The 27460-nt window shown below is 39.9% G+C and overlaps 1 protein-coding gene across 14 annotated transcripts in view; it reads left to right on the forward strand.

The window, feature by feature from the left end:
• The window catches only part of LOC125147511 (zinc finger protein 33B-like), an 86098-nt gene extending 59296 nt beyond the window's left edge, over positions 1-26802 (forward strand). For all 14 annotated transcript variants that reach the window (XM_047824563.1, XM_047824561.1, XM_047824560.1 and 11 more), the window contains one exon: positions 18563-26802. In XM_047824563.1, the coding sequence (XP_047680519.1) occupies positions 18563-20889 (2327 nt within the window). In that variant the 3' untranslated portion in view covers positions 20890-26802. The remainder of the gene's footprint in view (positions 1-18562) is intronic.
• The last annotated feature ends 658 nt before the right edge of the window (positions 26803-27460 follow it).

A 27460-nucleotide genomic window follows, 5' to 3' on the forward strand; every position in this document is an offset into this window, starting at 1 on the left:
GAGAAGACTGTGATAAATTATATATGTGCCTTTTACCTAGAAATGGACTCAAATACCTAGAACAACCACTAAAATGTTATATGAAGTGGTACATTCAGAAAAAGCGTAAACAGAAAAAAACGAAATATTAATGTTAATTAATTAACTCTAAATTAATGAAAATGGAATGTTTAAAATAATGTTCAGGTAACCAAAAGAAAAGTTAGGAAGAGATGATGAGAAACTGAGAAAACAACCGAAAAATAAAATGGCAGACTTAAACTTGACATTAGCAGTGTTCACCATCAGTGTAAATGCACTAAATACACCAATAGGCGTATAAATTGGTAGACTGCATGAAACAGAAAACATGATGCAGAAATATGTTATCTACAAAAAATTCACTTCAGAGAGAACATAGTGAGGTTGATAGGGAATAGAAAAAGATGGAGGCGCCTGGGTGGCTGGGTTAAGCATCTGAGTTGGCTCAGGTCATGATCTCACGGTTCGTGAGATTGATCCCCACGTCAGGCTCTGTGGTGACAGTTGAGAGCTTTCTCTCTCTCTCAAAAATAAACAATAAAATTTTATGAAAAAGATGTACTATGCAAATATTAATGAAAACAAAAGCAAGATTGACTCCATTAATACCAGATAAAGTAGTCTCGACATCAAAGAAAATTATTAGAGAAAAACAGGCAGTGATGCAAAATGTGACCGCACCAAACAACAGAACCTCCTAGGACACAAATCAAAACTGACTGAACTGAACGGATAAATAAACAAATCTTCAATTATATTTGGGGAATTCAGCACCTTACTCTTAGTAATTGGTAGCACTTGTAGACAACAGATATGAATTAATAGCAGATGTGGAAGAGCTGCAGAGCACATCCCTGAGCAGGATTGAACGAAAATGTAAAACACTACCTAAAAGACTGGGGTGCCTGAGTGGCTCAGTTGGTTAGGAATACTACGAAAAAGAGCAGGATATGTGTTCTCCTCCAGTGCTTGTGGAGCATTCAGTAAGGTAAGACATATACTGGGCCATGAAGAAAGCTTAGGAAATTTTGCAGAACTGAAATCATGCTATGTTGTCCGTACGTGAAGAAATCAAACTGTGGGGGCACCTGTGTGGCTGAGTTGGTTGGGGTCTGACTTCGGCTCAGGTCATGATCTCACGGATTGTGAGTTCAAGCCCCATGCTGGGCTCTGTGCTTACAGCTCAGAGCCTAGATCTTGCTTCAGATTCTGTGTTTCCCTCTCTCTCTGCCCCTCCCCGACTTGTGTTTTGTCTCTCTCTCAAAAATAAATAAAAACATTACCCCCCTTCCCCCCAAAAAAACCCCACAAAACAAAAAACAAAAAAGAAAAACTGAATCAGTAACAGGGAGTCAACAAACCTTACGAATTAAACAAGACCCATGTAAGTAAAGCATGAATCAAAGAAGGCTCAAAGGAAATTTTAAAAATACTTAGAACTAAATGAAAAAGTATACCAATTTGTGTGTGAAGCAGCTTAAAGTGCTGTTATGGAAGTTTATAGTAATAAATGCCAACATTGGATAAGATGAAAGGTCTCGAATCCATAACGAACTTTCTACCTGAAGGACCTGGAAAAAAAAACAAGGTAAATCCACAGCAAGTAGGAGAAAGAAAATGAAAAAAGCAGAAATCAATGAAGTTTATAATAGGAAAACAGAGAAACCTAATGATACAAAGCCAGTGCTTAGAAAAAAAATAAAATTGATAAACCTAGCCGTCTTCACACACACGCACGCACACTCCAAACCACCAATGAGTGGGGCTATCACTTCTGCATTCATTAACAGGATGATACTTTAAATGTTATGCTTTTAATTTGACAGTCAAGAAGAGATGGATCAATTCTTTAGAAATCCTAAACTACCAAACTCATGATGACATGGACAATTTGAATGGTCCATAGATTGTCATAAAGGTGACGTAGATAATTTGAATTAAAGAAATTTAATATAAAAAATAGATTAAAAAAATCTACAGATGTTTTTACCATCTATCAAACATGTAACCATTTAAGGAGGAATTAACACTGATTTTACACAATCTCTTCTAGAAAAATAGAAGGAAAAAGTTCTTTTTTTTTTTTCAATATTTGAAGTTTATTGTCAAATTGCCTTCCATACAACACTCAGTGCTCATCCCAAAAGATGCCCTCTTCACTACCCATCACCCACCCTCCCCTCCCTCCCACCCACCATCAACCCACAGTTTGTTCTCCGTTTTTAAGAGCCTCTTCTGCTTTGGCTCTCTCCCACTCTCACCTCCTTTTTTTTTTTTTTTTTTCCTGGAAGGAAACAGTTCTAATGGAGTTTTTTCTTATCCCGATACCAAAACCATATAACGATAGCCCAGGAAACAATCTATAGATCGATATGTCCCATAAATTTACCAGCACAATTCCTTAACAAAGTATTAGCAAATGGAAACTAGCCATGTATAAAAAGAATCCTACACTGTGACCGAGTGGGATATATTCCGAGTATGCAAAAGTGGTTCAACATTCCAGAACCAATCAGCGTAATCTACCATAGGCTGACAAAGATGCTGTTATACATAAAATTGCTTTATTAATTTCCTTTCAGATTGTTGATTGCAGTTGCATAGAAGCCTCACCTGATTTGGGGGTGGTTATATTGTGGCTTACAGCTTTTCTGAATTTATTTATTACCTCGAGTGGCCTTTTTGTAAATTCCTAGGGATGATTTGTAGTTAGAGGGAACTTTTCCACTCTTTCTTTAAGGCCAAAGAATTGTTTCCTTAATCCCAAAAGCAGATGGTCGCTCTTGGAAGAAAAACTACAAATAATTCTTAGGAATATAGATGCAGAACTCCAAATAAAGTCCAACGGTGTAGGAAAAGAATTATATACCATGACGAATTAGGATTTATTCCAAGCCTGCAAGCTCATTCAACATTCAAAAATCAATTAACATAATCCATCCCATCAGTAAGCTGCAGAAAGAAAAACTGTATGATCCTTTGATAGGATCCTTTGATGCAGAAGAAGCATTTAACAGAATCCATGTATGATTAAAATTCAGCAAACTAGGAATAGAGAATTTCCTCAAGTTGATGAAAAACATCTACCAAAAAATCTGTTAACATCACATATAATAAAGAGAAACTGGGTGCTTTCTCTCTAAGATCAGGAGCAAGTCAGGGCCATCCGGTTTCACCACTCTTATTTAGACATCTTAGTAGAAATCCTAGGTAATGCAACAAAACAGGGATATGAAAGGTGACAAGGGAAGAAATAAAACTCCTCTTTTTGCAGAGATTCGATTGTCTAAGAATCCTAATGCGGCACACTCCTACAACATAGAAGTCATTTACAGGAAGGTTGCTGGATACAAGCTTAATATTCAACAGGCATTTGCCTTATTAATATTTTAGTTGTAGTCTTTTTATTGGTGAGTTGTAAGCGTTCTTTACGTATTCTGTATATCAGTCCCTAATTAGGTATATTGTTTACAAATATTTTCTCCCATTTTGGCGTTGTCATTTTACTATCTTGGCTGTGCGCTCTGCAGCAAGAGTTTTTTGTTTCGTGAAATACAGGTTATCTGTTCTATCTTTTGTCACTATTGGTTTTGGTGTTGTATCTAAAAGGGCTGTGTCTATCCCAAGAACAAAAACATTCATTCTTAAATTTTCCTTAAGTAAATAGTTGTTGCATTTAGGTCTGTTACCCATTTTTGTGTATGGTGTGAGAAAGGGGTTTAATTGTTTTGCATGTAGCTATCCAATTGCCTCAGCATCAGTTTTTGAAGAGGGTGTGTATGTGTGGGGGTGTCATTTTGATGATACATCATTTTGATACACACACACACACACACACACACACACACACCCATTTCACATACCCCCAAACCCACACCTCTGACAACCACCAGTATGTTCCCTGGATCTATAAAATCACTGTATTTGTGTTTTTATTTTTCAAATTCCATTTAAGTGAGATCATTCGGTATTATTCTTCCTTTGTCTGTCTTCTATGACTTTACATAATGCCGTCAGGATCTATCCATGGTGTCCCCAAATGGCAAGATTTCATTGTTTATTATCGCTGAATAGTATTCTACATGTATATCATGTTTATAAGATATGTATACAAAATATATACATATGTAAAATGTATGTACTTTAGTATACATAACGTATGTAACTTAATGTATAACTATTTATACATTCTTCATTTATTTGTATAGTAGCACAGTGAAGAAATGTGTGTATGTCTTTTCAGGTTAGTGTTTTCATTTTTTTCAGATAAATACCCAGAAGTGGAATTGCTGGATCATATGATAGTTGTATTTTTAATGTTTTGAGGAACTAACTACCATGTTGTGTTCTATGGTGGCTTCACAATTTACCTTCCCACGAACAGTACCCAAGGGTTTCCTTTTCTTCACATCCTTGTAAACAGTGGTTATGTCTTTTCTTTTTGATAATAGTCATTCTAATAGCATGAAGTGATATCTCATTGTGGTTTTGGTTTGTACTTCCCTGATGATGTAGTGTTCCTTTTCAAGTACCTGTTGGCTGTCTGTATGTCTTCTTTGGAAAAATGTCTATTCACATCCTCTGCCCATTTTAAGTCAAATTTGATTTTTCTTATTGAGTAATATCAGTTGTGTTTTGGACATTAACCCCTTATCAGATAAATGGTTGCAAATAGTTTCTCCCATTCAGTGGATTGTCTTTGATTTTATTGATGGTCTGCTTTGCTTTTTAGTTTGATGCAGTCCCACATGCTCATTTTTGCTTTTGTTGCCTTTGTATTTAGGGTCAAATACAAAAACTTATTGCCGAGATTGATGTGTAGCCTACTGCCTGTTTTCTTCGAGGACTTTCATAGTTTCAGGTTTTGTGTTCCAGTCTTCAATCCATTTTGAGTTAGAGTTTGTGTATGGTGCAAGATAGCGGTTTAATTTCACTCTTTTGCATGTGGCTGTCGTATTTCCTAACCCCATTTATTGAAGAGGTGACTGTCCTTTCCCTACTGTATATTCTTGCCTCCTTTGTCGTAGAGTAGTTGACTTAGATGTGGGTTTATTGCTGGACTCCGTGTTCTGTTGCATGGATCTGTGTGTCTGCATTTATGCCAATAGCATACGGTTTTGATTACAGTAGCTTTGTGGTATAGTTTGAAATCAGCAAGCATGCTACCTTCTGCTTTCTTGTTTCTTCTCAAGACTGCTTTGGCTATTCAGGATTTTTTGTGTGGGCTCCTGGCTGTGTCTGTTGTTTAGTGTCCAACTATTGATTTCAGCTCACGTCATGATCTCACAGTTCATGAGATCGAGGCCTGTGTTGGCATCAGCGCTGACAGTGCAGAGCCCGCTTGGGATTCTCTATCTGCCCCTTTCGTGTTCACATGCATGGGTCTTCTTTCTCTCAAAATAAACAAATATTAAAAAAAAAAAAACAAAAAACAAAAAAAAACCCTCTTGTGGTTCTACCTACAAATTTTAGTATTATTTCTTCTACTGTGAAAATTGCTATTGGTATTTTCATAGGAATTGAATTGAGTATGTAGATTGCTTTGAATAGTAAGGACATTTAAAAAAAACTTTTTTTTTAATGTTCGTTTCTGAGAGACGGAGAGAGAGCATGAGTGGGGGAGAGGCAGAGAGACAGGGAGACACAGAATCCGAAGCAGGCTCCAGGATCTGAGCTGTCAGCAAAGAGCCCACTGCAGGGCTCGAACTCATGAACCATAGGATCATGACCTGAATCGAAGTCAGTTGCTTAACGGACTGAGCCACCAAGGTAGCCCAGTAAGGACATTTTAATGCTAATCTTCCAATCTAAGAGTATAGTATATCTTTCCAGCTGCTCGTGTTGTCTTCCATTTCTTTTATTGGTGTTTTCTAGTTTTTAGATTACAGATCTTTTTCCTTCTTGGTTAAGTTTATTCCTAGGTATTTTATAATTTTTGGTGCAATTGGAAAGGTAAATATTTTCTTAATTATTTATTATTATTTTGTTATTAGTGTATAGAAATGCAGCAGATTTTTATATCTTGGTTTTTCTTTTTATTCTGCAATCTTAACCTAATTCATACATCTGTGCCAACATTTTTTTGGTGGAGTCTTTACGGTTTTGTATATATTATATGACTTCACATAGTGATAGTTTCACTTCTTCAGCAACCTGGATACCTTTTATTTATTTATTTTTGTTCTCTGATGTCTGCAGCTAGGACTTAATTCCATTACTGTGTTGAATAAAAGTAGGAAGAATGGGCATCCTTGTCTTGTTCTTTATGTTAGAGAAAAAGCTTTTAGTTTTTCCCCATTGAGTATGCTGTTAGCTTTTGTTTTTTTATATATGGCCATTATTCTGTTGAGGTGCGTTCCCTTTAACCCCACTTTGTTGAAGGATAACCTTATGATTTTTTTCCTTTATTTTGGTAATGTGTGTCATGTTGATGGATTTGTGGATGTTTGACCATCCATGTGTGCCTGTAATAAATCACACTTGGTTACGGTGTATCTTCCTTTTAATGTATTGTTGCGTTAAGTTTGCTAATATTTTCTAGCATCTGTGTTCATCAGGGATATCCTGTCATGTTCTGTTCTTGTAGCATCATTGTCCGGTTTTGGTATGATGGTAATGCTGGCCTTGTAAAATGAGTTAGGAAATGTCCCTCCTCTTCTATTTTTTGGTGGAGTTTGAGAATGGTATTCTATTTTAGGTGATTTGTGGAATTCATCAGTGAAGGTGTTTGGTTCTGGGCTTTATTTGGTGGGTGTGGGGAGGGGGCTTTATTTTTAGGGAGGCTTTTTTTCCTGATTCAGTTTCCTTAGTATTAATTAGTCTGTTCAGATTTCATGTTTTATTTCATCATGATTCACTCTTGGTAGACCATTTTTCTAGAGATTCATGCATCTCATCTAGAGTGTCAAATTTGTTATGACATAATTGTTCATAGTAGTCTCTTAAAATCCTTTGTGTTTCTGTGGTCCGAGTTATAATATTTTATCTTTTCTGATTTAATTTATTTGAGTCCTCTTTGTCTTGGTTACTCTAGTAAAAATTCAGTTTATTTTGTTTGTCTTTTCAAGGAACCAGCTCTTAATTTTATTGATCCTTTCAGATCATATTTCATTTATTTCTGCCCTGATCATGATTATTTTCCTTCCTTCTGCTAGCTTGGGTTTCATGTCCTTGTTTTTTTCTAGTTCCTTGAGATGTAAGGTTAGGTTTTTTGTTTGTTTGTTTGAGAAGTTTCTGGATTCTCATTGTAAGTTTTTATCACTATGAATTTCCGTCTGAGTACTACCTTTCCTGTATCCTTTAAGTTTTGGTATGTTGTATTTCCATTTTTATTTGCCTCAAGGTATCCCTTGGTTTCTCTGTTGACTCATTGGTTGTTCAGGAGAGAATTGTTTAGTCTCCACTTAGCTGTGAATTTTCCAGTTTTCTTACTGGTAATTGATTTCTAGCTTCATGCAGGAAAGAAGCTTGATTGGGTTTGGGTCTTCTTAAATTTGCTAGGATTTGTTTTTTTGTCTTAATATATGGTCAATCCTTGAAAATTGTTCATGTGTACTTGAGAAGTTTTCTTTGTGGATGAAATGTTTGTATATCTCTGCAAAGTCTATCTGGTCTAATGGGGTATTTCAGGACAATGTCAATTTTAAAATGACAACAACTGAGGATTGAACATATTCTAGTGCTCTGTGTTTGTATTTTCCCCTCCCTATTTTATGGTTTTGATGTCAATTCTTGTATCTTTTAATCTTCTGTATGTCTTAAGTAATGATTATAAGTAATTACGGTTATTTTTTGTACTTTGGTCTTTTATGTTTCATACTGCTTTTGTAAGTGATTAACCCACTATCTTCACAACATTAGGATGTTCTGAATTTCACTATATATTTGTTTTTACCAGTGAGACTTATACTTTAATATGTTTTCGTGTTACTAATTTGTATTCTTTTGTTTCAGCTTAAAGAAGTCCCTTTAACATTTCTTGTGAGGCTTTTCTCGTGTGGGTGAATTCTAGCTTTTGTTTGGGAAACTCATTTATTTGTCCTTTGATTCTAAATGAGAGCTTTGCTGTGTATTGTTGTCCAGTAAAGATTTTTTTTCTCCCATTCTTTGAATATACCATGCCACTGCCTTCTGACTGGAAAGGTTTCTGCTGAAGGATCTGATAATCTTACAAGAGTTCCCTTTTCTGGAACCAGTTGTGGATTTTTTGCTACTTTTAACATTCTCTCCATGTCTTTAGTTGTTGGCACTCCATCTCATAATGTTTTTGGTGTGGGTTTTTTGAATTCAACTTAAATAGAAATTTCTGGGCTTCCTGGATATGGATTTCTTTTTTTCCCCCCAATTTGGGGAAGTTTTCGGCTATTATTTCTCTCAGTGAATTTTCTGCCCCTTTCTTTTTCATCCCCTTTTGTGATTTCTATAATGCAAATGTTGGTCTGCTGTATATTGATTGTCTCATATGTCTCTTAAGCTGTGTTCACTTTTCCCCCTGCTCTCACTGGGCGAGTTCCACTGTCTGACTGCAGATTACTGATTCACTCTGCCTCATTGTTCTGCTATTGAATTCCTCTAGTATTTTTCAGTTGTCTTACTGTATTTTCTGTTTGGTACTTTCTGGTACTTTCTTCATGTTGAGGTTCTCACCGTGTTCATCCGTTTTCTCCTGAGTTTGATGAGCATCTATATGACTATTATTTTGAACTCCTTATTAGGTAAATCACTTGTCTCCATTCCATTAAGGACTTATTCTTAGGTTTTTTTCTTGTTCTTTCGTTTTGAACACACATTTCTTTGTGTATTTTTCTTGATTCTCTGTGTTGGTTTGTGTTCATTAGATAAAACAGCCACCTCTCCTAGTATTGGAAGAATGGCCTGGTGTAGGTGATGAAGCTTATCATTCGACCGTGACTTAGCTCTTGGTTGCCTGTCAAATTTTCATGGTTGTCTAACCAGCCTCTTTTATTTGTAGTGGCTTTCGGTAGTTGAGGGTGTTCCAAGACCTGTCACTGTCCCAAGGGGAGGATCTCACTCAGCATCTAGATTCAGGCTGATTGGAAGGGAGATCTTCAGACGGTATCTCTTAAAGTATGCAAATGTGTACAGTCCTGTGAGACCGGAAGCAGAAGTGATGCTGGCCACCAGGGCTGGGGAATCTAAAAGTGTTCACTAGGCAGTAGGCGCCCAAGTATGGTGGAGGAGTATACACACTGCTTTCCAGAAGACCCTCGCGAGCTGGAGTGAGGCAGAGGGAGAACGCGGAGAGAAGACACCCTCCAGCTCGAGTGAATCAGAGGGAGAGTGCACTGTTGGTGCTCACTTGCCATTGTCGGATGATAAACCAGCCTTGCGCTAGTAGGATAAATCTCACGGGGTCTTCGTGTGTAATCCTCGTAATGTGTTACTCGATAACATTTGCTAGTATTGTGCAGAGTAGCTGTGGGTCTGTATTCCAAAGATGTTGCTCTTAGTTGTTTTAGACATTGAACTGTAGTTGTCTTCTCTCATCATGTCTGAGTTTAGTGCCGATGTAATATAAGGCTCATATAATTGGGGGGAGGTGTTCTTTTCTATTGTTTGCAGGAGTGTTTGAATAATCAATATTAATTATCATTTAAACGAGTTTAAAAATTCACCAGTGAAACCGTCTGGACCTGGGCTTCCTTTATGGGCAGTTTTAAAATGACTGCAGTGTGTTTACTTCTTACACTTTTTTTCAGATAGCTTATTTCTTCTTGAGTTGTTATATTTTTTCCGATTCTAGGAATTTTTGTATTTCAGCCAAGTTATCAAATTAGTTCAAAACATTCACTTATATTTTGTTTTTGTAGCGTAGAAAACATTCCAGGTTTGTAATGTGAGTATATTCTATCCCTAGCGTGTGTACCGTCTTTATTCCACAACTTCAGTAATTTATTTTTTTTAGAAACATTTATTTGTTTGTTTTTGAGACAGTGCACATGAGAGTGAGCAGGTGAGGGGCAGAGCGAAAGGTGGACAGAGAATCCCGAGCAGGCTCCACGCTGCCAGCACAGAGCCCGGCGCAGGGCTCAGTCCCACGAATCGTGAGATCATGATCTGAGCCGAAATCAAGAGTTGAATGCTCAACTGATTAAGCCACCCACCCAGGCGCCCCATAACTTCAGTAGTTTGACTCTTATGTCTCTTATTTCCATGTCAGCCTAAATACAGTTTAGTCAAGCTTATTGGTATTTTAAAAGAGTCATCTATTGCCTTTCTTTGCTGGTTTATTAATTTTTACTTTTCTCTCATTTACTATACTTGCTTGCTTTCAATTTGTATTGCTTTTCTCCCCCGTTGTTCTCAGGTGTACAAGGCAGGTTATTGATTGGATTGTTCTCGTTTAATATGATATTGTAGGATAAATTGTCTTCTAAGTACTGTTTTCTGTTTGTCTCAAAAGATTTGGTATATTTTGTCTTCGTTTTTACTCAAAAGTGTTTTCAGTTTCCTGAATATTGTTTCCCTCTATTTTATTCAGAGATATGTTATTTAATTTCTAATAGTGAGTTTTCAAAATTCCTTTATATGATTGATTTATAATTTCCTTCCATTTTGGTGTGAGAACCTTTTAAAATGTATTTTTGGGAACCTTTTGTGTGTACTTTTGAAGAATGTGTAATCTGCTCTTTTTGAGTGGATTGTCTTATATATATTTGTTAGTCTGGTTACTTCATAGTGTTTTTTTATCTTTCTTTTTTCTCTTATTTGTATTCTATCCCTTGTTTTATCCATTACTTAATGGGGGATATTAAAATCTGTAATTGTTGATGTGTGTATTTTTGCTTCGAATTCTCTCAGTATTTCTTGAGACTCATCGTTAGTAGCGTATAATTGCTTGGATTTTTGTCTCCTTTACTGATGGACTGTTTTCATTATGTAATGTCCCACTTCATCTCTAATTATGTATTTTGTGTTAAAGTGGATTTTGTCTGATATTAGTATAGCCTGTCCAACCTACTTACTGATGCTATATACTTGATTGATCTTTCTCTGCTTTTAAAATTTTCTGCCTATTTGTGCCTTTGAATACAGTGTGTCTTGTAGATACCATGTGTTTGAATTTACATATTTTCTACAAGCTGACAATTACTGCTTTTTAAAAAAAATGGTTTTTTACATTTATTTATTTTTGATAGAGACAGAGCAAAAGTGGGAGGGGGAAGAGAGACAGAGACAGACACACACACACACACACACACACACACACACACACACACACACACACAATCTGAAGCAGGCTCCAGGCTCTGAGCTATCAGCACAGAGCCCAACGCGGGGCTCGAACTCACAAACCGTGAGATGATGACCAGAGCCAGAGTCGGACGCCCAACCACCAAGCCACCCAGGTGCCCCTATGCTTTTTGATTGGATTTCTAAATCCATTCCCAGTTTTGTGTTATTGGTACGGCTGGATTTACTCCTGCCATATTACGTTTTGACATTTATCTGCCCTAAACAGCCTTATGACCCTGTAGTTCTTTTATATTAGTGCCTTCATTTTCATTAAGTGAATATGGTTTAGCATAATATTTTAATTCTACGGTGACCATTTCACTCAATTATTTTCATGATGATTGTTATTAAAATTTACCTAAGAAATTCACCCTATCACCATACTTCAGGTTTATACTCCCTCATCTACAGTGAATTATAGAAAGGTCATTCATATGTAATTCTACTTCTTCTACTCTATTTTTGTGAGGTTCCTTTTGTACATAGTAGATCTGTATATGTTTAAATTCCAGCAATACATTGTTGAATTACTAGTTTATATAATTGGATGTCTTAAAAAGAAACTGAGAGAAGAAAGGATAGCAAATATCTCTTTGTGGAGTTCATTATATTAACTTTCTTATTCACCATTTCTGCTTCATTTGCTACTGTGGATTCCGGTTACCATCCATGGTCATTTTCTCACCCCAGTTTACCTTTGTTTTTCTGCCTCATTTTGCCTTATTGTCAAATACATTTATTTCTACGGTTACAGACCCAACAGTATAGTTATATACATAAAGATTGTTGCATGGCCTTGGCCAAATGGTTAGAAGAAATACTTCTTTATCCTGTCTTTTAAAATAGTTACTTTTACCTACAATCTTTGTGGATTTGAAGTAATGACTGGGAATTTATGGGTTAATTTATATCGCCTTCAGCTTTGAAAGCAGTGCTGTTATTTTGGTTGACTGTTAGGGGGTTTTTTGTTTTGTTTTGTTTTTGTTTGTTTTATTCCCCCAACACACTCTGTCATCCTACCTCCTGGATTCTGTGTTTCTGATGAGAAGTCAGGTGGTCATCTTACCGCAGTTCCCTTGTATGTGATGAGTTGTAGTTCTCTTGAGACTTAAGACATTTTTTTTCCTCTTTGCTTTTTAATATTTTTACTGTGATGCTTCTTGACGTGGATCTGTTTATCCCACGTGGTGTTCGTCTATCATTTTGTGTTTGAATATTCTTTTTCTCTAAATTTGCAAGATTTCACCATATCTTTGTTGAATAATTTTTCTGCCCCTTACCCTTTCTTCTCTTCTTTTGATATTCCCATTATGAGTATGTTGGTGCAGATAATGGTTATCTTTCATATATTTGAGGCTTTGATCAGTTTTCTTCATTCTTATTTCTTTCTAGTGTTTAGATTGTATTATAAGTTTACTAATTCTTTCCTCTATAACATTCAGTCAACTGTTGAGCCTATCTAAGGAATTTACAGTGTAGTTACTGTAAATTGTCAAATTTAGAATTTTCACTTAATTCTTTTCCTTTTTTTTTATATTTTCTGTGTTACAGGGTATCAACACTACCTTCCTTTATCCCGTAAATGTGGTTCCCTTTGTTTTTAGTTTATTTTTGAGAGAGAGAGAAAGAGAGAGACAGAACATGAGCAGGGGAGGAGCAGAGAGGGAGAGACAGAATGCAAAGTAGGTTCCTGGCTCTAAGTCAGCACAGAGCCCCATGCGGGGCTCGAACTCACAAGCCGTGAGATCATGACCTGAGCCAAAGTCGGACACTCAACCGACTAAGCCACCCAGGCGCCCCAGTGTGGTTCCCTGTTGAACATGTTTATAATAGCTGCTTGGAGGTCGGCTAAATCCAGTATCCAGACCCTCTCAAGGACAGTTTGTTGCCTATTGTTTCTCCCACGTATGTGAAATTTTCCCGTTTGTCTTGTGAACCTGTAATTTTGGACGAAAGCATATTTTAGATATTTTGTCCGAGTCTGATAGGGCTTCTTGTTATTTTTGCTTGCTTATGTATTTGTTAAGTGACTTGACTGTATTATTTGACTGAAGTCTTTTCCTCTTGCAGTGTACTGTTGGCTGATGTCTCTTGTCAGAGGGCTCTGCCTTGGGCAGTGCACATGGTTCGTAGAATGGCAGTCGTGTTGAGAGGGTGCTCTTTGAGTGTGTCTATGATGATTAATTCTGGGTGTCAACCCGAGTGGCCTCAGGGATGGCCAGACTGGTAAAAGTGTGTCTTGGGGGGTGTTTCTGGAAGCAGCATTTGACTCAGTGGACTGAGTAAAGAGATCCACCCTCACCATTATGGTCAGATATCCTCTAATTCGTTGAGGATGGAATGGAACAAAAGGCAAAGAAGGACAAATTCTCTTTCTCTTTTTGCGCCGGGACGTCCATCCTCTCTGGACAGAATCAGTGCTCCTGGTTGTGGGGCCTTCAGGCTCTGGGACTTACACCACCAACCCTCTAGTTGGCAGGCCTTTCATCTTTGCTGGGAGTTACACCATCACCTCCCCTAGTTCTCAGGCCTTTTGAAATACAGTTGGCTTTCCTGGTTCTCCAGCTTTCAGACAGCAGACTGTGGGACTTCTTGGCCTCCGTAAGTGCAAAAGCCGGGTCCTTTAATAAACCTCTTCCTTTGTCTGTGTCGCTCTCACACGTACATATAGTACCTGGCTCTGTTTCTCTGGAGAACCCTGATTAACAATCTCTTTCACTGATCTCTGTGTTAACTTCCCTGCCTCTAATGGTGTCACATTCTGCCCTTAGCCTCTACTCATTGTTGGCTCTTCGCTCATTGTTTCCACCGTTGTCCTGAGTCACACATTCTATAGTTTGGCCTAGTTAAATGTGAGTCCTTTCAGAGAGTAGTGTGTGAGGCGACTCTTTGGTACTGCCCTTCATGCCACCATTTTTGAGATCATCTCCTGGAAAACACAGTTGGAGGAAATCATTAGAATATCTTCATCTACTATAAGTGTATTTGTGTGAATGGTTCTGGTGGATCGGAACAAATGCAATAGCCTGGGATGCCTCTTCTTTGTCTCTTTGCCTTGTTCCTTCTGGTGTAATGTCTCTTGTGTTCCAGAGCTGCACACGCCACCAGCTGAGTTTGCCAGGTGCCCCCAAAGAACCAGGTTTTTTTTTTTAATTAATTTCTCTTTTTGTTTGTTTCTTCTTGAGATAGAGTTCACGCGTGAGCAGGGAGGTGCAGAACGAGAGGGAGACACAGAATCTGAGGCAGGCTCCAGGCTCTGAGCTGTCAGCACAGAGTCCGACCCAGGGCTTGAACCGAGCCCTGACATCATGACCTGAGTTGAAGTCAGATGCTTGATCTACTGCGCCACCCAGTTGCCCCCCAAATTACCAGCTTTTTGAGTTAACACTTGTACAACTGTTTTTCTGTTTCTGTTTTATTAACAGAAGGGATCATGAGGGACCTGGGAAAACTGACCTGGAATGACTCACTCTAAGGCATCCTTTAGTAAATCTACTGGAGCTTAAAGATGAAGAAAAACTTTTATCTATATTATTTATTTCCTTAAAATTTTTTTTTTACATTTATTTATTTTTGAGAGGGAGAGACAGAGCACAAGTCGGGGAGAGGCAGAGAGAGAGAGGGAGACTCAGAATCTGAAGCTGAGCTGTCAGCACAGAGCCAGGTGCGGGGCTCAAACTCACAAACCGTGACATCGTGACTTGAACCGATGTCAGACACTTAACTGAAGGAGCCACCCAGGCGCCCTTGTATTATTATTTTTTTTAATTCATTTATTTTGAGAGAGAGAGAGAGAGAGAGAAGAGTGTACGCGCACTCGTGAGCAGGGAAGGGGCTAGAGCGCAGAGGGCTTGAACTCACAGACCAAACCGTGACATCAAGTGTCAAAACAACTTAACCACTTGAGCTCCCTTATCTGTATTATTTTCAGTTTAGTTTTGTATTTCTCTGTTTTTACCTTCATTATTTCCCTCTTTGTGCTTTAACTTCTTTTTTTTTACATTATTGTTGCCTTTTTCTAGTTTTTTTTTTTTGAGTTATGGATTTGCTTCTTTTTCATTCTTTTTCACTGATGCAAGACATTTAATCCTATGAAATCTCTGATCAGTACGTGTATCCCACATAGAGTCATAAGTAATATTTTCAGTAGTTTTTTTGGTTTAGAAATTCAGCTTTGTGTTTCCTTTTTCAACAAAGAGCAGTTTACTAGACAGTTGTTTGGTTTTGAGGTCCTGATGGAAGAAGTTTGTTCTTCCTGAGTAAGTTCTAGTTTTAGTGCATTGTTTCCTGAGCATGTTACCTTTATCGGGTTTTTTTTTTTTTTAATGTTTTTTGCACCCTAGAGTCGTAAGTGTATTTTGTATTAACGTTTTAATATTCGAAAATTGTATATGGGTCATAATACATGTTTTCCTGATTGTTGTCGTTGCGTCTCTACATTCCGACATCGCACTTTCTGATCTTTCTTAATACTCTTTTTATCAGTGTGTTTGTTTCATGAATGTTGTTTGGTGTTTTGATACTCCTTACTGTTACTTGTACATTCAAAGTTGTGGATGTTAGCCTTGTGCTTTGTTTTTTGTCCTTCCTGATAACTAGATTTTATCTGTTTCCTTATTGTTTCCCTTTGCCTGGGACAATATTGACCATTCCTTTGTTTTTAGCTTTTTGAGTCATTTTCTGTCAGTGTGTTTCCCCTTTGCAGCAGAGATTTGGGATTTGTTTGTGACTCCGTTTGAAGTCATTTTATTAAGTGGTGAGTTAAGCCCATTCACATTTACTACCAGGATTCCTGTCTGGTCTCATATCTGTCATTTTGTTACATTTCATGAGCATCATATTCACTAAATCATTCTGTTTCGTCACTGCTTTTGTTCATTTTGAAGGAGTCCATTAGAAACTTTAGATGTTTTTGTTCTGGTGGTTACTTTTACAGTAATGTCTTTTATACTGGCTTTAGTTGCTCATATCCTTATTTAACCTTCCATTTGGTTTTCAGCTTTTAGTGACCTTTAGAGTGTTTAGTGACCTTCTTTAGACTATTCCATGGCTCTCACTTAGCTTACTGTTATTTCTTCTCCTTTTTCCTGTATCCAGTAGTCTTTTTATGTGCATTATTTCTGCTTCACTGGTATATATAGCATTTATACATTACTCTGGTATTCTTATTCTCAACTTTCTTTTGGTCTTAGTCCTACACTGCTCAGCTTTTCTACCAGTGTTTCCTATCAAATACTGGTTGCTTGAAGTTTGTCCTCTTCTAGAAGGTTCCGTGATTACATTATTACCTGATTTCTTGAATATCTAATATGATTGACCTCTTCCCAGAGCCTGGATACTTTTAAAGGATCACGTGGCTGGATATACAACCCTTGACTTCTACTTGGTTATTTGTTGAAAAGGTTGCTGCACTGACCTCACTTTGTTTATTGGTGACAGTCTCTTGCCCAATCTACATGTTTGTTTGCTTGCTTATTGAGACTTGATCTTTCTGTCCAGAGGAGACTTCTTCACTTTTAAGGTTTACAGTTTCATTAAAGCATGTCTTAGGAAGGACTGTTTCAGGTCAGCTTTCCTGATGGAAAAGGAAAGTTCATGGTGGTCCTTAAAATATGCGGGCAAGATCTCTTTTTATTTCTGGGCAGTTTTCTTAGATAATGGTTTTTAATACTGTATTTATTCCATTGTTTTCTTTTTTTCTCTTTAGAGACTACAGTCACACATATAATTTTAATTTAATACATGTACTTTATTGTTTTGTAGACCACCTGCTTTATCCAGAACTTTCTCTGTGATCCAGTTTTCTTTCTTTGGTTTTATTGTCATTCTTTTTTTTTGCTCTATTGTCATGTCTTTTTTCCATGCTGTTTATTAAAATTTCATTCAAGTCTCTTTTCTCTTCATGCTTCCTACGAGTTGGCCTGAACCGCTCTAACAAAACACCACAGAGTGGGTGGCCTATGTAGCAGATTTTTATTTTTTACTCATCTGGAGGTTGTAAGGCAGGATGAAGGTGCCTTCAGGGTGCCTTCTGGTGAGCCCTCTCTCTACAGCTTGTGGCTCTCTCCTCACATGGCTTTTTTTCTATGCACACAGGGAGAGCAGGCAAGTGCTGGTGTCTCTTCGGCTTCTGATCAGGAGGTCATTCCTATCCGATAAGTGCTACACCCTGATGACGTAATTCAAACGTTAATTAACCTCCTTAAGGCTGTGTCTCCCATGCGGTGACACTGGGGATGAGGGCTTCAGCATATGAGTTTGGGAGGGGGACAGTTGAGCTCATAACCAGGTTCTTACAATTTGAGTCATATTCTAAGATCACTCTGCCCTTTTTACAATTGAATTCTTCACCCGATCAGCCCTTGCCTCCGTAGTTCCCGTTAATACTCCAAGTCCCTTGTGTCAGAGTTCTCGGTGGTCTGAGCTGTCATCTGTCAGAACGAAGATGTCTGCTCCATATTTTCCCTCTCATGGTGGGACTTCTCCTTTGAGGGAGTGATTTTATTGCATTTAATTATCTATACGTTCTAGGGGCGCCTGGGTGGTTCAGTCCGTTGAGCGTCTGACTTCAGCTCAGGTCAGGATCTTAACGGTTCGTGAGTTGGAGCCCCATGTCGTGCTCTGTGCTACAAGCTTGGAGCCTGGAGCCTGCTTCAGATTCTGTGTATCCCTCTCTCTCTGTCCCTTCCTCGCTCACACTCTGTTTCCCTGTCTCTCTCTCAAAAATAAGTATTTAAAACAAAGGACTTTAATTATCTCTAAGTTCTCTGTCTCTTCCTCTATGTGTAGTTGCCACGGGCTCAAGCTCTTTCTATAGATGTGAGCTCTTTTATCAGTTTCTTCTGTATTAAATGTTCATTTTCTCAGTGGTGGTTTGAAGTCAGTAGTATTTTGTATTTCCCAGTTATGCTGAAGTCATGGGTTGTTGATTGGTCATTTTATTTGCTCTCCTTATGTTGATCCTTAGAGGCATTTGGAGGATAGATGGAGACGTTCAGAATTTAGTAGCTGCCGTTACTCCTCAGACATCAGAATGCAGATGTATGCTTGCAGTAGTTTCCTCTCCTTTCTTCCACCATGGCAGGCCTTTTGTTTCTTGTTTCCATTTTCGTATTTTCATGTCCAACAGAAGAAATCGAAAAAATAAGTACTTATAGTTATTTTCTTCCTTGGAGACTAGACAAGAAATCAAAATCCGCTAAAACATAGGGCGTTTGTATATACGTTGCATTCCAGAAGAAATGAGTTAGTATTTATGTGTACGGTTAATTTTTCCTATCTTCAGAAGTCTGGGAAACTGATCACAAGAAAGGAAGGAGGCAAGAAAACCAGCGTAAACCTATGTGGGAAGTTGCATTCATCAGTAAGAAAACACTGACCAAGGAACGAGGTAATGTAATAGGAAAACCATTTAACCTGGACACAAATTCGTTTCCTTCCAGAGAAAGCCTCTGTCAGTGTGACTCATATGGAGTGAGTTTCAGCTGTATTTCTGAATTGTGTATCAATAAGAAAAGACGTTTGGGAAGAAAGACTGGTGAATTTAGTGCCTATGGAAAATTGCTACTCAGTATTAAACACGAGAAAACTCCTACTAGCGAGAAAAGTGAATTTTTTAAACATGGAGAAGCTTTGAGTCAGGTTGAGGACTCTGTTGATAGTGAGAAGATTCAAAGTGCAGAGCAAAATTTTGAGTATTACATGTATCAAGAAACCTTCCCCGAAAAGGCAACATTGAGTACGTACAAGAGAGAGATCACTGAAGAGAATCACTCTGAATGTATTGAATATGGGAGAACCTTCTTTCCTAACTCCTCTTTCCTGTTACATCACATGAATGCCTCCGAAGAGAATCACTGTGGACTGCGTGGTTGTGGGAAATCGTTATGTGTGAAGTCTACCCTTTTGAAACCTCATGGGGTACGTATGAAACCCTCGGAGTGTAGTGAGAGTGGGGATCATTTCCGGGGGCATTTATGCCTTCCACAACTTCAGAAAACTCATAAAGGAGAGAAACACTTTGAATGCAATGAATGTGGGAAAGCGTTTTGGCATAAGTCCCACCTCACTCGACATCAGAGGATACACACGGGAGAGAAACGCTTTCAGTGTGATGAATGTGGAAAAACTTTCTGGGAGAAGTCAGACCTCACGAAACATCAGAGATCACACACGGGGGAGAAGCCCTATGTGTGCAACGAATGTGGTAAAGCCTTCAGCCACAAGTCAGCCCTCACGATACACCAGAGAATACATACAGGGGAGAAACCCTATCAATGTAGCGCATGTGGGAAAACTTTTTACCAGAAGACAGACCTCACCAAACACCAAAGAACACACATAGGGCTGAAACCCTATGAATGCTATGAATGTGGGAAATCCTTTTGGATCAATTCACACCTTATCCTACATCAGAGAACTCATACAGGGGAGAAACCATTTGAATGTCCTGACTGTGGGAAATCTTTCTGTCGGAAGGCATATCTTACACAACATCAGAAAACCCACGTAAAGGATAAGCCCTACAAATGTAATGCATGCGGGAAAAGTTTCTACCACAAGTCAGTACTCACCAGGCATCAGAAAATTCATACAGAGTTGAAACCTTATGAATGTTGCGAATGTGGGAAAACGTGTTTGAAGTCTGACCACATGGTGCATCAGAGAAACACAGGGGAGAAACCCTTTGTGTGTCCTGAATGTGGGAAATCCTTCAGCCGTAAATCTACCCTCTCTCAACATCACAGGACACATACAGGGGAGAAACCGTTCGAGTGTCATGAATGTGGAAAAATCTTCTATAATAAATCGTCCCTAAGTAAACATAGTAGGATACACACAGGGGAGAAACCCTACGGATGTAATGAATGTGGGAAAACTTTCTGCCAGAAGTCTCAGCTCACTTATCACCAGAGAATCCACATAGGTGACAAACCTTACGAGTGTAACCAATGTGGAAAGGCTTTCTGTTATAAGTCAGCTCTAATTGTGCACCAGAGAACTCATACAAAAGAAAAGCCCTATAAATGTAATGAATGTGGGAAGTCTTTCTGTGTCAAGTCAGGACTTACTTTACATCAGAGAAAACACACAGGGGAGAAACCCTACGAATGTAATGAATGTGGAAAATCTTTTGTCCAGAAGTCTAGGCTCACTCAGCACCAGAGAATGCACATAGGAGAGCAACCCTATGAATGTAATGAATGTCGAAGGGCTTTCTGTGATAAATCAGTTCTAAGTGTGCACCAGAGAACTCATACAGAAGAAAAACCCTATAAATGTAATGAATGTGGGAAATCTTTCTATTTGAAGTCAGGACTTCATATACATCAGAGAAAACACACAGGGGAAAAACCCTACAAATGTAACCAATGTGGGAAGTCCTTCATTCATAGATCTTCTCTCACAGTGCATTATAGGGTTCACACAGGGGAGAAATCTTGTCAGTGTAATGAATGTGGGAAAATTTTTTACCGTAAATCAAACCTTGTTAACCATCAGAGGTCACACACAGGCGAGAAGCCCTATGAATGTAACACATGTGGAAAACCCTTCTCTCAGAAGTCAAACCTCATTGTACATCAGAGAACACACACGCAAGAGAAACCTTAGGATTGCAGTGGGTCTTAGGAATGTTGAGGTGTGGTTTAGCAGTCGCTCCGCTTCAGAGAACTCACGTTGTAGAGGAAGCAATGTTGATGTCCTGAATGTTGAATAACTTTCGTCCTCAAACTGGCCTTATTTTACCCCGAAGTAGACTGCAACACATAATGGACAGTCTTGTTAAGGAACATTCCTTTGAATGTCCCTAGCAAATGCGGGCATAGAACCTTGAAGTTGTTTTGATTTTATAAGATTTGTTTTTAGCTAAAATACAAAGTAGGTTATGTTAATTTCTATTAAGGAGAAATCTTTCAATTTGAGACAAAGAGCTTGAAGATTGTCTTTAGAGGTAATATAATATTGGAAGTTGTGTTTTGGTTTTGATGCCTTATTACTTTAGGCAACATAAGAAGTTGTAATTTTTAGAGGAATATTGTGCAGTGTACAACAAAAAAATGTAAAATGAAACAATAAACTGAAAACAAGTAATTAGTAGTATGTATTAGTAGTAATATGTAACATGCTCACGTGCCCTTCCCTGAGCTTTAGCTAAAGATATCTTACATGACCGTGGTATATTCTAGAGCAGAAATATGGACGATACCCTAATACTCACTTACATTCACGTGTCAGTAGTTTTTATATGCACTATGTGTATGTGAAGTTTTATGAAATGTTCTTGCCTATAGTTTAAGTATCAGTAAACACCGGTTACAAAATCAAAAGGGAATCTGTAATCTGTCCTAATTGCATTTGGATTACAAAGCAATCAGGATTTCACCACAGGAAGTTCTGATGTGTTAATAACCGTATCATTTCGGCGACCTTAATCTTGGCAGTTCATGTGAATATGAAGCTTATAAAAAGGAGAGATAAATTTAATAATTACGGCAACCCTGTTAAATGATTCTGTGAAGTGTCCCTTAAGTTTACAGGACTCCTGTATCTTCAAATGCTACCTTCTGTAACCTGTGTGTTTCATATTCCTAGTGGAAGTTGATATAATTGGGAATTGAATATAGACACTCCTAGTTCAGCAGTTGTTTCAGTATCAGGCACACCTCCCATGTATGTAGCAACCTGGAGGAATATCTTGAAAGGAAGCCCAGAAAGCTAATAGGTAACTATTTAAAATATATAAATCGAAATAACAAAATGGTAAGTGTGTTCTGTGCAGAGGGATATCTAGTCTGTAATCTCATTTTCCCCTTTCAAGCCGTGGGGTTCCTTGAGTGTACATATGTGAATCCTCCAGCCCTCAGCCTCAGTTGTACAAACCCCTGGAAGTAACTGCCCTCTAAGGCAAAGTTCAAAATAGAAGCCACAGACAGACTATATGACACTTAGGGTCGTAAACTAGGCTGTAAATTCAGGGGTCCAGTGTGCCCAGAAACAGATCTGGGCCCTTGCAGATTTTTGATTATATGAGAGGGTAGGTTGAGACCGGAGCAAAGCCAGAGGAAGCTCAGAGTGAGGCTTTTATGGACCGACAGAGAGTAAAGATGATATAATACATTTCAAGCTCCGATTTAAAAATCAGGTTACACACATTAATTATCTTAAATTGCACAGGTAGTCTAAGCTTTCATCTTCGGAAACTAGAAAAAGAAGAGTTCACTAAATCCAAAATGAGCAAAACAAATACTAAGAATTAGAGCAGAAATCAGTGAGATGTTTGAAAAGAGAACCAATAAACCAAAAGGTAGTTATTTGAAAAGGTCAATAAAACTGATAAACCTTCAGCTAGGTTAACTAAGAAAAAGAGTAGATACAAGTCGCCAATATGAGAAGTGAAAGAGAGACATAACAACTGATTACATGGACGTTAGAGGATAGTAATGTTACAGACAACTCTGCCCACAAATTTCATAACCTAGATCTATTCCTTGAGAGACACAATCTGCCTAAACTCAAAGAATTATACATTTGTATAGGCAAATATCTATTAAAGAAACTGAGTTCATCCTTAATCTTCCAAATCAGAAAGTTCAGGCCCAGATGTGTTCACTGGTGACTTCTAGCAAACACTTAAGGAAGGAAGAAATGATACCAGTTCTCTACAACCTCTTCCAAAAAGGAGGAGTAGAAGAAACCCTTCCTAACTCATTCTGTGATGCTTGTTATAGTAGCAAAAGCAGGCAGAGACATTATAGGAGAGGAAAGTAACGGGTGCCTGGCTGGCTGAGTCAGTAGAACACGCGACTCTTAATCTCGGGTCCTGAGGTCGAACCCTAGGTTGGGTGTGATTACTTTAATAAAATTCTGAAAAGGGAAGCTAGATGCCTGTATGTCTCGGAACATAGATGCTGAGATCCTCAATAAATCATCACCAAGTTGATTCCCACAATATATAATTACGGGCCATGACCATGTGGGATTTATTCCAGGGGTGCTGTGCTGGTTCAGCATTTGATAGGTAGTCTCCTGTCACATCAAGAGGCAAAAGAAGAAATAATCATATGATCTTATCAATAGGTGCAGAAGAGCCTTTCGCAAAACGTTAACCCACATCCACAATAAGAAATCTCAGCAGGCTGGGAGTATGGGGAACATTAACTTGGTACAGAACATCTCCAACAGTCCTACAGCTAACGTTGTACTTTGATGGTGAGAAACTAGATGCTTTCCCAGTGAGAAGAGGAGAGCAAAGAGGTCCCTGTCCCTGCTCTTTCATCCTCCTTCTGGAAGTCCTCGCCGACAGAGCAAGACCAGAGAAGGAGAGAGACTTGGACTGGGAAGGAGGAGAGAAAACTGTGTACAGTCACACATAACATGATTGCCCATGTAGGGAATTTCCAGGAGTCGACAATAAAACGCGCTGACGCGAGTTAACGAGGTTTTAGGATACGGTGATTGGGTGGGTGGTAAAAAGAAATGAGCCGTTCGGTAACAGGAGACATGCAGGAGCCTTTACGTGCGTATTGTTGAATGAGACAAGCCAATCCGAAAGGCTTTCCACCTTACGTTACCAGTTACAGTGCGTTCTGGCAAGGCACGTGGGGAGACAGTAAAAGGATCGGTGGTCGCCAGAGGATTGAGGCAGGGGAGGGAAGGCTGAATAGGTGGATTATGGAGGACTTTTAGGACGGTGGGAGTATGCTGTAGGATATTGTAACGGTAGATGGCGTGCGGATCCTTTGCCAGTGCCCAAAAATGTAACAAAGGGTAAGCCCTGATGTAAACTGTGGTCTTCAGGTAGTACTCCTGTATCAGCATTGACTCATCAGTTGTAACAAATGGACCACACTACTGCAAGATATGAATGATGGGGGGCTGCAGAGGGGTAGGAGTGAAGGGGTGTGTAGGAACTCGACTTTCTGCTCCATGTGTCTGTAACTCTACGACTACTCTAAAATGTAAAGTGTGTGAAAGAAATGAACCATCCTGTCTGCCTATAGCAATATACAGGAATCTCCGAGGGTGTTTCTTCTATAATTACGAAGTTAGAAACACAGTATTCAGTACCACTTTTCCCATGGTGGGAGGCAGAATGCATTCTCAGAAATCATATGCTGACCATCACTAAAGCCTATTTTCAGCTGTAGCTTCCTGTTGTTATAAGCCTGCTTGTCTTTTCTGCAAGTATCGTAAATTTCTCACCTCTCTTCATAACACCTTGTTTCTGTACTAAGTTTCCCTTGGTCCTGTGTTCCTGCACTACAAATATAATGGCCACTGATGAACATTTGAGCTGTGTCTATAGTCTTCAGAATATTTCTAATTACAGCAACTGTGGTCTGAAGTTAAGGCCTAGTGTCCTAGACTCTTGACATCTGAAACCAACATGGAGTGAACCCTCCGAGCAGCAGGCAGTTAACACAGTGGGCATCACTAAGAGGATGGTCCATCTAAGACCCGGGTCACCACGTAAGACCCAGTTCATCCAGTTGTCATTAAGTGATTGTTGTTGACTAACGAGGTCTGAGATAGGACAAAGGCCACCCGGGACCGAGCTACCGGTTGCTGGCAGACAGCCTCTTGCTGTGGACTGTGCTGCCTGTTTTGGGTGTCACTGTTTCCTCCCCTGTCAACAAGCTCTTGGCCCTAAGAATTGTTAATTGGCTGTACCCCAGGTGCCTGGGCTCCGGGTTCAGTCAGTTTGGCTGGTGTCGTGAGACGCTCCGCCTGTCGAGGCAGTGACGACACCGCACTTTAACTGGTGAGCATTTGAGCCCCAGCTACCCAGGGTCGAGGGTCTGGCTGGTACTCTCCGGTTACTGTGTACCGTGTGCTGGCCGTCCCCGGCTGTTCAGGGTAGCCACGCTTACCAGTTTTTGTCATTGTGCCCCAGCGGGGAGGGCATGCAGATGGCCCTTGGTGAAAGTTTGGAAAGCTGGGCTGCCCTGGCCCCGGGAGCATGAAGCGTGCACGGCCCTCGGTGTGTGATGAGCTGTTGTTCACGTGCGGGCAGCGGCCGTCCCCATCTCTTGCTGCTCCTTCCCCTGCTGCCATTGCACACACGCCTCACGCCCGAGGGTGCCGAGGTGCACACCTGTGGTGTCCTGTGGCCCGGAGGCTGATGAGAAACAAAAGGGGACGTCTTCCAAATTGCCAGAGGAAGGACCTCAACTGCGCTAATGCAGAACCCTCAGCCAGTGAACCTGGGGTTGGCGAGGCACTGGGGTTTTTTTCAGTACACCAAAGGACTAACCTTGGAGTCCTGGGGCTTGATGGCCTTGACCCTTGCCATGCCAGAATGACCTTATTGTTTGTGAACCGTGACCCCAGAGAGATTGGCTGGCATTCCCTGGAGGAAGCGGCAGCTGCCTGTGAGGCGGACTGCCGGGCTGTGGTCCTTTCCCTTGTAACCACCCAGGCCCCCGCCACAGGTGTCAGGATGGAGACAAAAACTGAAAGCTGTCACTTCACATGGCTAGAAACCCAAAATACTGTGAGGGAATTTGTAGAGAGAGAAATGAGAGAGAAGAAACCTGCACTGTTGCAAAAAGGCAGCCCTACAGAAGACATTGGGTCAACGGCCGGGTTATGGGCCACGCTTGCTCCTTGCAGCTGTGCTCTGCTGCCTCTGTTGAGAAAAATTCTCATCCTGCTGCTCAGAGGGGAAAGCACTCACCCTGTGCCACAGCAAAGGGGATCATTGGAATGCAGCGTAAGCCCAGGATCCTTAATCCGTGTGAAGCAATGTGACCTTTGCCATAGAGTGGGCCCTTGAGCCCGTAGATCCTCCTTGGAGGCTCTCTGGAGAAGGCAACTTGTACGTGCGATCAGAGTAAATAGAAAAGCCCCTGACGTATATTGAGTGACAACAAAAAGGAAAGAATTGGCAAGAAAGAATGAGGGGTGGGAGGAACTTAGGTACAGGAAAAGGAAACAACGAAATGACAGAAATGAAGGTGCACAGATTGCCCCAGCTGGGAGTCCAGACTATACGAAGATAACTTATGCAACAGAAGATCAAAGGACACTAACTGGCTTTTGTACCTTCGCTAGATCGTTTGTGAAATGACTTAAATATCTGCTGAAACGCACCGTTGACAAATTGTCATGACCTTGCACAAGGCTTGAATTACAGCTGTATTTGGGCCTTCGGCTAAATTTGATCATGTCATTCCCTAAAATCTTAGAGGAGTTACTGACTACAAAATGGAGTGCGGGTGACTGTTTCCTCACAACTTATATGTTGAACTCCAGTCCTCAGGGTGATGGTCTCTGGAGGTGGGGGGCCTTTGGGATGTGATGAGGTTTTGGGGGTAGAGCTCTCATGAATGGGAGTAAAGCCCTCACAAGTGTTGAGCGAACACCTTTGGCTTTTGCACAAGTGACGACAGAGCAAAAGGACAGCTATCTGTGAACCAGGAGGCAGGCCCTCCCCACGTGCTGATACCGCTGGCCCCTTCATCTGTCTTGGACTTGAGGGCCTCCAGAACTGTGAGAAATAAATTTGTGTTGTTTGTAAGCCACCCCGGCTGTGTTATTTTTTTTTTTTTTTTTTGCCAGTATGAACAACCTGAGACATTCGGATGAGTAGGTATGTTTTCTCTTAATCCACAGAACTATTGCCTGAGTTCTCCGTGGTCACAGCACCCATTGACTTAATTATAGCACATTCCCATGGTAGGTTCCAGTCGAGTGAATATGAACTTTTGGCACTTAGAATTTGGGTTGTCAGAAGGGGACCCCCGTGTACTGTATGTCCCGGTTGAAAGCATGGCAACCACCTGTTCAGAGACGAAGTGATTATCACTGCTGCTTCTCCATTTAGTACTCCAGTTTACTGCGTTCTTAAACCTGGAAATAGTGTTGGCATGTCACAGTGGGTCACCGCATCCTCAATGCTGTGGCCAATTGTCCGGGACCCAACACCACTGTTCCTGAAATAACTGCCTTCGTCTAAGCAGCAACCAGTACATATTTTGTTCCTATGGGTTTTGCCAGTACATTCTCCCCAGTGCTGTTTTCAGCAGCCTCAGCCACAGTTTGCCTTTGCCTCCAAAGGGTCCCGGTACACCTTCAGCAGGCTGCCAATGGGATATGCCAGCAACTCTTTGCCATAGCACATAGTCTTTGCAGGCGATACCTTAATTGCACCCATATTTGGTGGAAGAGATTCCAGCATTAT

This window comes from Prionailurus viverrinus, chromosome D2, assembly GCF_022837055.1.
Source record: "Prionailurus viverrinus isolate Anna chromosome D2, UM_Priviv_1.0, whole genome shotgun sequence".
Taxonomy (NCBI): domain Eukaryota; kingdom Metazoa; phylum Chordata; class Mammalia; order Carnivora; family Felidae; genus Prionailurus; species Prionailurus viverrinus.